At 39.7% G+C, this 12,380-nt stretch overlaps 2 protein-coding genes across 4 annotated transcripts in view; one reads left to right on the top strand and one right to left on the bottom strand.

Annotated features, from left to right (window-relative positions):
• The window catches only part of bag3 (BCL2 associated athanogene 3), a 6,314-nt gene extending 2,211 nt beyond the window's left edge, over nt 1-4,103 (bottom strand). Inside the window, exons 1-2 of the mRNA XM_016457689.1 lie at nt 3,800-4,103; nt 815-1,123 (exon numbers count right to left, since the gene is read on the bottom strand). Coding sequence (XP_016313175.1) covers nt 815-1,123; nt 3,800-3,991 — 501 coding nt within the window. The 5' untranslated portion in view covers nt 3,992-4,103. The remainder of the gene's footprint in view (nt 1-814; nt 1,124-3,799) is intronic.
• Nucleotides 4,104-5,609: 1,506 nt separating this feature from the next.
• The window catches only part of tial1 (TIA1 cytotoxic granule-associated RNA binding protein-like 1), an 11,549-nt gene continuing 4,778 nt past the window's right edge, over nt 5,610-12,380 (top strand). The window contains exons 1-9 of one of the 3 annotated variants that reach the window (XM_016457866.1): nt 5,610-5,781; nt 6,593-6,689; nt 6,935-7,081; nt 7,215-7,269; nt 7,361-7,448; nt 9,687-9,762; nt 10,085-10,193; nt 10,285-10,380; nt 10,482-10,566. In XM_016457866.1, coding sequence (XP_016313352.1) covers nt 5,753-5,781; nt 6,593-6,689; nt 6,935-7,081; nt 7,215-7,269; nt 7,361-7,448; nt 9,687-9,762; nt 10,085-10,193; nt 10,285-10,380; nt 10,482-10,566 — 782 coding nt within the window. In that variant the 5' untranslated portion in view covers nt 5,610-5,752. Of the gene's footprint in view, nt 5,782-6,592; nt 6,690-6,931; nt 7,082-7,214; nt 7,270-7,360; nt 7,449-9,686; nt 9,763-10,084; nt 10,194-10,284; nt 10,381-10,481; nt 10,567-12,380 lie in introns of all 3 variants that reach the window. The other 2 variants (XM_016457867.1, XM_016457865.1) reach the window with 2 other exon arrangements.

The raw sequence follows: 12,380 nt of genomic DNA on the forward strand, positions 1-12,380 counted from the left end.
CAACTGAAATGTTCCCAGACAGAAACGTAGCATCAGTAAAGTAAGTACATCAGTAAAATGGTCCATGTGACATCAGTGGTTCAACTTCAATTTTGCAAAGCTACGAGAATAATTTTTGTGCGCAAAGAAAAAAAAAAAAACATTTAACAATTCTTCTCCCCCCGAGTTACATCTTCTGCCATTTTGGAGGGTACCCAAGAACATAATCGGCGTTGTTTACATTAGGGGGGAAAAGTGCGCGCATGAACGTAATTGGCGTAATCAGCATTGTTTACACTTAGGGTAAAGCGTGCGTATGCGTTGTGATACTCTCCAAAATGCCGGAAGACAGTAACTCGGGAGAGAAGAATTGTTGAATAAAGTCGTTATTTTTGTTTTCTTTGCGCACAAAAAGTATTCTCGTAGCTTCGCAAAATTGAAGTTGAGCCACTGATGTCACATGGACTGTTTTACCGATGTCCTTGATCCGTTTCTGTCTGGGAACATTTCAGTTGCGTTGCTGTCTATGGGAGGGTCAGAGAGCTCTCAGATTCCATCAAAAATATCTTAATTTGTGTTCCGAAGATGAACGGAGGCCTTACGGGTTTGGAACGACATGAGGGTGAGTAATAAATGACATAATTTTCATTTTGGGGTGAACTATCCCTTTAAACTCAATTTTTTAAACTTTGAAATGAAAACACAGGGAAAAGGAAAACTTTTAAATAAAACCTCCAGAAGCAAACATGAATTCATGCAATTCTTTCATAGTGAATCCATAGCCCGACAGAGACTGCCATGTCTAATAGAGAAATACAATTCCTATTGGTCTTACCTCAGGCACGTGTAAAGCAGGTGAGCAAGACAAACATGCTTCCGATGGGGCCTGCACTGGAGATCTAGGCCGACAGTGGGATGCTGGGGTCGGGGAAGGTGTACGTCCATCTGTTCTCAAACTTTGCTGCACTGCTGGGTGGATGTAGGAGAAACTCGGATACTGCTGCAGCCTGGGTTCAGTGTTTTCATGGGAGACTGGGATGGGGATGTAGCCCTGGCGTAGCATTGGTTGCCTCATCTCTTGAATAAAGGATTTGTGCATGTCCTGAGGAGACTCAGGGGACATAGAGGGGCCATTTGAAAAAATCTGAAAAAAAGAAGAAAAAAAAAGGATTGAAAGATCTATTCAAAATGATCTCATTATTTGTATTCACGATTGTTGTATCCTCAAGTAATGATGAGACAAAATATTCTGCATCATACGTCTGATCGACAACATCACTTCTGATGATGCTCTTCAGTCCGGCTTTGCTCAAGTATGTAGTAGCTATATGCTAAATTGTTTTGCAGGAGAAGGCAAATAACTAAAGCATGTGGTTGGCTGGGTTATTGAAAAAGCTCCAATTATCAACAATGGCATTACAGACAGCAAAAACAAAATATTTTTACTTGCACCAATGACTTTTAGAATATTCAAATATTAAAAACAAGCCAGAGATAATGGTATGTAGATGTTTTTGTGAAATAATCTCATAAAATCAGGAGCTAGATCATCTTTCCAATGATTAATCTGAACTGTAAAATGAAATAATGGTATTGTTAAACAGTATACATCACACTCAGCCACAATGGGGACAAACTTTTGGGAGTTAGCTAAACTTTGACAAACATAAAGAGTGAAATGGAGCATTACTAACAAGCACAATGTCTAATATTCAAACTTATTATCTTAGTATTATCAGTTATGATGATACACATTTTTTAACTAAAAGTCACTCTTCTATTAAACATAGATACTCTATATGACACATTATGTGTTGATTAACAGTATTTTACACCTGCTACATTTTTCCTATTAGCGTCACATCACTGTCAAGTTGTAGGCTTTTACAACTAGTCACACTCAGTTACATGCGAATTCCACCCGTTGTAAATCTGCCTAATGTAAAATGATATTAAACGTTATTGCAGGCAACCAACCAACATGCTAAGGGATTCAGTCACTGCTTCAATTCAATACATAAATGTAACACTCAATTTGAACGTGTCTCGCGTCTTCTCTCCTCATCTGTTTAACACGCAAAGGTCAGTCCGCCCTCTCTCAATGACGAGGCAGTCCAGGAACAAACATGAAACATGAGTGGGTAAAAACTCACTGTGCACAGCAACTGTTAAGCGATGGCATTGGCTTACAGGATATACCCTGTATGCTGTCGATTCTAACGCCATGACTCACTCTATGTAGCATTTTTCAATGGGTTCCTGTGCTGTTGACACGGTGTCTTAAAATACTTTTTGTGAGGGGGAGGGCCTCCCTTACTCATCAATGTAAATCAGAGTTACACAGACACAACAAACATCAAAAGAGATAAAATCCCTAACAAATCATCACGAAACACCTATTCTGATGTTGAAACAGCAAAGCAGCTACATCATTTAAGACAGGGAGGCAATTATTCCTGAATGAAGAGATGGTCACATCTAATGTTGGCTCTGTGAAAACTTCGCAAGCGAAATCCAGTCATTTCAACTGGAATTGCGAAAAAGTTTCCCATGCAGATTTCGCTCATGATCAGTTTGGTCACATGATTCATTGTGTTGACCAACAGAAAGCCGCTCGGTTTGAAAGCGACAGCTTCATTAATCGCTACACTACCAAAAGTTGGCAATGGAATTTTTTGCTCACGAAATTCCACTGAAATGTCGCCAAGTTACAAGCTAAACTTATACTAAATGCTAAAGTTAAGAAGCTGAAGTTCAGCTACTCGTTTCATTTTCCTTCCCAAATTAAAATATAATGTCTTGTACAGGTCTAAATATACAAGCACATTAATATGGCAATATATCCATGTTATTACAGGACAAGCTTAAAATGCAACACATCTGAGTCCTGGGCCTGAAAAAGGTCAAAGATGTATGATTTAAAGTTTACAGTGTAGTTTTACTAAACGGATTAAAAACCAAGTTGCTAAACAGAGATAATAGTGACTGGTAAACATATATGACCTCGTGACCTCTGCTTTTTTTTTTTTTTTGACAGACGCCAGGAGTAGCGCTCGGTTTATCTCCTGGCAGCTGTCTTTCCAGCAGATTTTTGGTGACACTAACTTCGGACAAGCGTCGATCTATCTAATGAACGATGCCAACTGGCAAGCCCTCGTGTTCCCACCCCCACCCCCACATTTTTGACTCCCTGAACCTGATGTGCGGAGAACAGTTTGACACTTCCAGTTTGTAACTTTCAAGCCCATTCACTGGGAATGACAGAATCGGTGAGTGGGTGGATCTTTCTGAAATCCCATGTAAGGGAAACTTTGAGGGACGCGTTAGTGCTGTGCGGTTCCAGGGATGTGGAGAACAAGCGCAGTGTGCGTGGTTCTCGAGGCTTTAAATAAACATTGTGGAGTCGTTCTAACACTCTCACATATGACTGCAGTAAGTCACACACTAATCACTTAAGCTGAGATCATCACACTAATATATTTCGCACGTGTATAAGCCGTCAGGCCGTTCAAATGCACGCGAAGCGCTATTTCCACAGAGGTGACTGCGATTCACGCGCGAGTTTCGGCGAATATCAAGTGCGTGGCTCCTCTACCGTAGACAGTGTCTGATCAAGTACGATGTGGATGTACTGAGTGGGATCGTAGCCTACGCACTCAACAAAACTGTCTTTTTCGATGAAACACAATCTAAAATGCCATAATGCCCAAACTAGTCTATAAAACACACCTCATATGTTGACCTGCATTTGTAAGATCGCCTGAAAAACGCTCGCTTTTGACAGCGCAACTTCCAAAAGCACAATCAATATCTATCTTACCTTTTTCGTGTCATGCCTCGGATCATTCCAAGTCGTTGTGCGATTGTTGTGATCCACAAAAAACGGCCAACCTGTCTGCGGGTCAATTTTGATCTCCCACCCAGGTGGTAGAGGATCGTTAGTTGCCATCGTTTCGACTGGAGACAGTGTTTTCATACTCTGATATTGCTTCGCTCCCGAATATTGTGCCATTACAGCCGCTACAGACGCTTTTACGGGTCCGTTTGATGACGTACTGTAAACGGGGACGGATTTCTCGAAGCAGCAAGGTCCCTCTGAAGACTACCGAGAAAGTTCTAGCTGAGGGTTCACTGTGACGCCCACGTGTGTGACCAAAAATTATTTATTACCCCTTGACTGTCCAGACACAGATCCTCTCTGATACTTTAATCGCCTCCCCCTCCGGTTTATTAGACCGAGTACACTTGTTGCTCTTTTACCGTAAAGACAGTCAGTATTGATACATTTCAAGGAAAACCTGTCTGATCTTCTTTCCATTTTGCTTCTACAATCCGAAATTATTTGAGGAGGCAGCATAATCCCTGGGTTGTATCTATATATGAAATAGAGTAATCTGTCATTTTTAATACAATGAAATAATGTAAATTATTAATACAAAACATTTTTTGGGACTGAAACCATGTTTGTGTCACTGCTAATCGTGGGAAGTCAAATTCCTGGATATTTCTATATGTGAAATATAATAATTTATAAAATGTACTAAAAATAAAACAATTTAGCAGATGTGCGGGCGCACACACACACACACACACACACACACAATATTAACAAAACATTGCAACAATTTTAATTTTCTATCACAATACACATGGGGGAAAATACATGTTCATTACTGAAAAATATTTCTGCAGTATAATCAGTACCCTAATAATCACTAAAATATTACCTGGGTTCAGTGCGTCTCTATATCTGCGTGCCCTGCCAATATGTTACTTCTTGCCAAAGACAGGTATTCACTGGAGCTCTAACAAGTGGTCACTAAAAACAAATAAAATAGGCTGAATGAAAGCATACCAATACATAACCTGCAAGGTCATATAATCAAGTAAGATACCTGTGATACATGCAAGGGTGTAACTTTGGTTTGAGAAGTTGGGGGGACACAAAATGGGGGAAAATGTTTTCGATTTGAATCCCATTTACTGCATGTACATACATTTAGGGACTATGGTGATACAAAATCCAGGAAATAATTAAGTTGATTAATGATCAATTCTGCCAAAAAGAATAGTAGGCTACTAAACTATGTATAAGAAAAAGATGTCTTACTTTCTTTATTGTTTAATCGCCAAGACTTGAGAGAATCATTTTATAAAGTCGAAAATGAGGTGTAGACAGAAAATATGATTATCCTGACCTGAGCTAAATTTACTTAATCAACCAACTCACATCTCCTTTCTTTCTTTCTTTTCATCCATGATGACATTAAAGTCATCTGTTGCTGCTTCTGGCGTTTCATCGCTGACTGTGCTGCAACCGTGATACCTGCTCATTAGAACTTTCAGTGAGCTATTTTTAGTGTGCGCGAGAAGTTCCTGGACGCGGTCCCGTGCGTCTGTGCCCTGCGATGACGGCGTGAGGTTAAAAAAATCATAACAAACGGATTTGAAAGTGGGGGGACACAAACGTGATTTTGAAAAGTCGGGGGGACATGTCCCCCCTGGAAATTACGCCCCTGGATACATGATATATTCAGACATGCATTTACACAAACACTGATTTTGTCAAACTCTCCTTTCCCGTCAGATCCATCGCCCTCCAAAACCGGCTACTTCTACGCATGCGCAGTGACTGTCTTCCTGACTAGCCAGGTTCCGCCATTTTCTACTCAAGATTGAAAGTAACACCAGTCCAGTATTGTTCATCCTAAAAATAAACTACATCTGAGATACTGAAAACAAGTTTTGATAGCATTCCTTCCGGCATTCAAGAATGGAAGACGAGAGCCACCCCAAAACCCTGTAAGTAGCTGAAAACACAAACCCTGTCAAGTGCTCAGTGAAGAACCGCTCAGTCTACAGCACTACTGACACACTTCTAACAGCTAGCTTCAAAAACGACGTCCTACCAACGTTTTTGACATCATGTGCTGTTAGTAATCACTGCTTATAATAGGTAGAGTTTCGGTCAGTCATTATTTCACCTTCCGTACAGCAGAAAGATCGAAAAGCTTTCATATTTTTCCGGCAATTGTGGGAAACATTTGTAGCCGTAGCATGCTTAAGCTAAGCTAGCGGCTAATTAGTCAAACCGGCTATTCATCAAAACAATTAAATGCAAGGCAAATATAAAGAGCATAGCTACATTTGAATTGTATTTCACAGGTTATGGTATATGGGTTTAATATGTACACCAATAAACCATCATATCTAGTGTCAATGTGTTTGAACGAGTATGTCATTGTCTGCTGTTTTAGTAAAGGCCTGTTATCTAATCTCAGGCCTGCCGTCTTTAATAGAAGTAGGAATTTTGTGTTTGGTACTACAATGTAGGATAAAAATCTGTCGTGAAATAGCTCTTTGTTTAACTGTCGCACATAGTTTCAGTAGTTTAGTAATGTGTGTTCCCGTCCTGAGGTCATTTGGGCATAAAGGAGCTGTCAGATCAATGCCTGGCTCATGTATAAATACACCTTTTTTTGGAAAACATCTGAAGTAGATGATCTGATTAAAATGCAAAAGAATATTATGTGATATCATGTTCTTGAATTATGTGGGCAATCTGTAATTACTGTTTATATCTTTTTAATATATGTTTTTTCTGTATTTTCAGCTATGTGGGGAATCTTTCAAGAGATGTAACAGAGAACTTGATCCTTCAGTTGTTTACTCAGATTGGGCCATGTAAAAGTTGTAAAATGATAACAGAGGTAAACATCCATCACAAATTACAATTCAAATGTTCCCTGAAATGTTCTTCAGTGAAAATGGCTTTGTGTGGAAATGCCTGTCAAACTCTACATTAGCATTTATATTTGGAATAAATTTGCTTTTAAAATTATCCTAGACATTTTCTTAAAATCACACCAAATGACGACAGAAAATATTAAACGGTCTTCCACACAATACCCATGACTTTGCAATAATATATTTTCCTGGCTTTTCTTCTCAGCAGTCCGATAGCAGCAGGAAGGTGAACTCTATTGGATTTTCTGTTTTGCAGCATACTAGCAATGATCCGTATTGCTTTGTGGAGTTCTTTGAACACAGAGACGCCGCAGCTGCTTTGGCCGCCATGAACGGAAGGAAGATTTTGGGAAAGGTATATCTTGTGGCATTGTTTCATTAGACAAGTATAACAAGATGAGTGTGGTTTGATGTTTATTGTGAAGCATTGCACCCAAAATATCATATTTCCAAAGATAATGCCTTTAAGTGGTATATTTTATTAACAGGAAGTCAAGGTAAATTGGGCGACCACTCCTAGCAGTCAGAAGAAAGACACATCCAGTAAGTTCTTTTGTATTATGTATATAGTGGTTGTTTTTTCAGGTTAGATTTTCTTAAATGTAGTAACGTGTTAAATGTCATTCTTCTGTAGATCACTTTCATGTTTTTGTGGGAGATTTGAGCCCTGAGATCACAACCGATGACATCAGAGCTGCATTTGCACCCTTTGGGAAAATCTCGTAAGTTCCCAGAAGTCACACCCTTTAGTGGAATGCATTTTGTCTGAATAATGTCAAGTGGTGGTATGTGGTAATCGATATATTATTTTTTTTAACCCGTTTTCCTAAAACCATGGAAACTGTTTCAAAGGTTTTTATTTATTTAAAAATATTTTTACTAATTTTGCTAAGAAATTGATTCAAAGATAAACATTTATTTTACATTTGTCATTTGTGCTGGGATTAGCACATTTTGTCACATTTCTGTCAGTAATGAAACCTTTATATAAAACACTTAGATGTCTACAGGTTTGTCACAGCAGTTGAGAATAGGATGTCAGTGTTTTAGAGACCATAATTTTGGTTTAAATTTAATATTTAAAGGTGGGGTAAGCGATTTTTCAAAAACGCTTTAGAAAACTGATTTGGGCCGAATAGCAAAACAAACTTGATGTGGAGCAGAGAGCCTTCAGTGCACAGGACGGACATTAGCCGAGCCGAGCGGCAGAAAGATAGAGATGGCGGATAAAAAACAAAAGAGGAAAACGTCTGCGGAACAAAAGAAGGCATAAGGCAAGAAGTAGGACCCGTGTAAATATCGGATCAGCTTTCCAGCGCTGGAGATCGGGCCGAATAGCAAAACAAACTTGATGTGGAGCAGAGAGCCTTCAGTGCACAGGACGGACATTAGCCGAGCGGCAGAAAGATAGAGATGGCGGATTAAAAACAAAAGAGGAAAACGTCTGCGGAACAAAAGAAGGCTTAAGGCAATAAGGCAAGAAGTAGGACCCGTGTAAATATCGGATCAGCTTTCCAGCGCTGGAGAGAACTCAAGGAGCAGAAGGCCTGCGATCAGACGCCGAGGTTGCTTTGTTTCTTCTCCATAGGTGAGTAACACCGTGTCTGTGCCGCAACAGCTAAAGTCTGTCTAGTACACTGGATGCGACAAAGCGACTGTTGAAAATCATTTGAAATTTGTGTCAATACGGCCTGGATAGAATGCAACAGCAGTTTTCCCTCACGGTGTAACATTGGTTTTGCTTTGTTTCACAGAACCAATCGTTGCCTGGGTTGCGTACGTATGTGTGGGGCGGAGCTATCAAAATAGGGGCGAGACCCTTTTGGGGTAGGGGCATGTTTGTTTTGGTGATTTCAAATTTCAACATTGGCTACCAGAAATCGCTTACCCCAGCTTTAATTGCATTGATGATTTTAATAGTCCCATAATGGGTATTATCAGCAAGCACAAGGCAGTATAGTCAATATTGTGTCTCTGGATCGATCTAAAGTGCACCTTAAAAACATTTTCATCACTAATCTCCACTGCTTTTCCGAAATTGGTAAGTAGTTTTGATTTACCTAAAAAGTAACATTTTTAGTTCTCAACACAAAAAACATGATACACTGATACTCTGCAAAAGTCTCCTTTAGCTCTGAGTGTCAGTTAATAGAGCTCTGGTTATTTTACAGAAATGCTCATAGGATTGGACAGGAGCTTGAAGGCTAACAGCAAGGAACTGTGCACTCTGGGAACTCAGATGTAGATTTCTTTCTATTTACTCTTTGCTTTTCATATTTGTATACTGCAGAATTTTCCTATTAACGCTGACGTAGTGTAGACTTTTAACAAACCTCAGATAATTCATGAATATTTGCTTGTACAAATTGTTTTATGATGGTTTTCCTAGTTGTGTTGATAGTTTGATTCTCCTAAAATTCTGAAAATGTTAATTTCTCGAAATTTGCAGCTTCCCAAACTCCATATTGGTGGTAAAGAATTGACCAGGAAAAATAAAGAAATCTGTTAACAGGCCATGTATGCCGTTTAATTCCTTTTTCTCTTTTGATATTTCTATGTACTCTTGAGTAGAATTAGAAACAGCTGTTGAAGTTAGGAATGCATGGTAATGACATTGATGATATGAGAGATTAAGTACTAGTGATTAAGATGAAGATTGGATCATTATGTTGTGTCACAGGAAAAGTTGAAATCTTTGCAGGAGCTTTTAAATATACATGCAGTAGTGTAGGTTGCATGACATTGTACTTGTTTTTTATTTAATATATATTTTTTAAAGTACCAGTAATCAAGAGAATATTATGCAAAAGTTGTTAGTGTAAAGATTTTTTTAGAGCAACTTAGGATATTATGACAGTGTCTCTCAGTACAGTACAGTGTGTGTGTGGTTCCTTTCTTTTTGAGATCCTCTAGCAAGCCATCAGCGGACTGACTTTTCCGTCGTTACGTTTTTCTTGCAGGGATGCACGAGTGGTGAAGGATATGACAACAGGGAAATCAAAGGGGTATGGATTTGTGTCCTTCTATAACAAACTGGTAAGGCTCCAGTACAGGAACACAGAGTGAAGGTTATTCTATTTCTGTTTACTACATTTCATATTATAGCTGTAGTATTACAGATATTCAGCCTACTGGAATGAGTCATACTGTTAAGAGTTGTTTTCTGTTTGAGTGTAAGATTTTAGTCAGTTTAGTAGTAGTAATTAAAAGCAAACTAGGACATTTATGTGGGTAGTTCCTAATTATACAGAGTAACTAATGAAAGACTAGAAGTGTTGCTGTGAGATTATATTTTTGTTTTGCTTTAAGTTTACATTTGTTTGTTTGTTTGTTAAATCTGTCGTTTCTTCTTTTCTAGGATGCTGAGAATGCCATAGTACACATGGGGGGTCAGTGGCTTGGTGGACGGCAAATCCGGACTAACTGGGCAACTCGCAAACCTCCAGCCCCCAAGAGTGTGCAAGACAGTAAGCCAGATTTTGATCCACTCTGTCTTTTATTTGTTTACCACCTTTAGAGTTGAGCTGAATTACCGTGACTGAATTGGTAAAATTTCAGACAGCTCCAAGCAGCTGAGATTTGATGAGGTGGTGAACCAGTCGAGTCCTCAGAACTGCACAGTGTACTGCGGTGGCATTCAGTCAGGTCTCACAGGTACATCTGCACTTGCCCTTTTACTTTCCCGTTGTGAGTATGAGTATGCATGCTCACTCTTAGTGCATTGTCATGTGACTTATACTGTTCTCTTCAAACAGAACACCTTATGCGACAGACGTTTTCTCCTTTCGGGCAGATAATGGAGATCAGAGTTTTTCCAGAGAAGGGTTATTCTTTTGTCAGGTATCATTCAGCTATTCCTGTTTTTAGTTTTCTTATATTTAAGAAACAGTCTGTCCACAGTCTGTGTGTAATGTAAAATATTGTGGAAGCACCATATTGCAAGACATTAAAGGATTAGTTCACCCCAAAATTCTGTCATTAATTACTCACCCTCGTGTTGTTCGAAACATGTAAGACCGTCGTTCATCTTTGGAACACAATTTAAGATATTTTTGATGAAATCTGAGGGCTCTCTGACCCTCCCATAGACAGCAAGGTAACTACCACGTTCAAGGTCCAGAAAAGTACCAAGATGATCGACAAAGTAGTCCGTGTGACATCAGTGGTTCAACTGTAAAGTTACAAAGCTACGAGAATACTTTTTTGCGCAAAGAAGTTTTTTTCCACATTTTCGTCTCTACTTCGTCACTTTGTACACGTGTTCACGACAGTATCATGACGCGAGCGTGTGGCGGCGCTGACCCAGATCCGGTGTAATGACGTCACAGGACTACTTTGTCGATCATCTTGGTACTTTTCTGGACCTTGAGAAGATGAACGAAGGTCTTACGGTTTGGAACAACACGAGGGTGAGTAATTAATGACAGAATTTTCATTTTTGGGTGAATTAACCCTTTAATGGTTTCTAGTAAGGGCTGATATCTAGAGAGCAGAGTGGCTGATGACTTATTATTATTATTATAATAATAATAATTCCTTACATTTATATAGCGCTTTATAGGGCTGTGCGATATGGGGGAAAATATCGAATTGCGATTTTTTGCTCGTCCGTGACGCGGGATTTGCGCCGCGTGGGGCAGAGAGGAGCGAGTATGAAAAGCATTCACAGACACAGGCTGTGTGTGTGATCTTCTGAATTGGGATGCTTTCTGTGTTTTTTGTTTTTTTTTAAATGGTGGGTGTTTACGCAGTTGGCTAGAGCAGTGCTGATTGGGAAGAACGGAGGTGCGCTCACTCTATTGGTTAGTAAGACTGCAACTCAAGGCTGGCAGTCGTGCATATGCTCTGGAACAGAGTAATATCGAGTCCATATCGCAGGCTTTGCGATTAGGAATTTCGATCCGATTTCGATTAATCGCACAGCCCTAGCGCTTTACATAGAAAGGGAGAATCTCCTCAACCACCACCATTTCCAAAGAAATCTCCAGGGGTGTGGACTCGAGTCACTTGACTCGAGACTTGACTCGGACTCGAGTCCCAAATTTGATGACTTGCTACTCGACTCCAAATAATTAAAGAAGACTTGAGACTCGACTTAGACTTTGATAGCAAGGACTCGAGACTTGACTTGCACTTGAGCCCTGTGACTCGGAAAGACTTTCTGATCAGATCAAAGTCGTTATAGACGCATCCCTGCAGTGTGCTTGCGCTTGACTGGCAATAAGCCAGAGACTACGTTCAGGGAGCGCTGGATAGGCTAGTAGAAATTAATGGAGTAATAGCATAACTTACGACAAAAGTAACAATAAATATAACAAATTACATGATTCGTCTAGTAGCGATCTCCTGAAAAGCGCTGCCCTGTCCGTTTGATCGCCGCCCAGCAGACACATGGAGCGGGCATGAGAAACGAGATGCGCGGCCGCGATCACTTCACTGGTACCCTCGCACTCGATGTGCTTTCATTTTTATTTGTAATAAACACCTCTCTGAGACCTGTTTTTGTCAGATTTGTCAGATCCTTTATTTAATCAGCCACGTACTCTAATTGTAGGTGTACTTTATTACATTTAAACCTCCTCACCTGTAAACTTAAAGGCACAATATGTAATTTTCGCCACTAGAGGGCGCGTATTCAAAATAAACAAATAGAC

This window comes from Sinocyclocheilus anshuiensis, unplaced genomic scaffold (assembly GCF_001515605.1).
Source record: "Sinocyclocheilus anshuiensis isolate Anshui unplaced genomic scaffold, SAMN03320099.WGS_v1.1 scaffold63, whole genome shotgun sequence".
In the NCBI taxonomy this organism is placed as follows: domain Eukaryota; kingdom Metazoa; phylum Chordata; class Actinopteri; order Cypriniformes; family Cyprinidae; genus Sinocyclocheilus; species Sinocyclocheilus anshuiensis.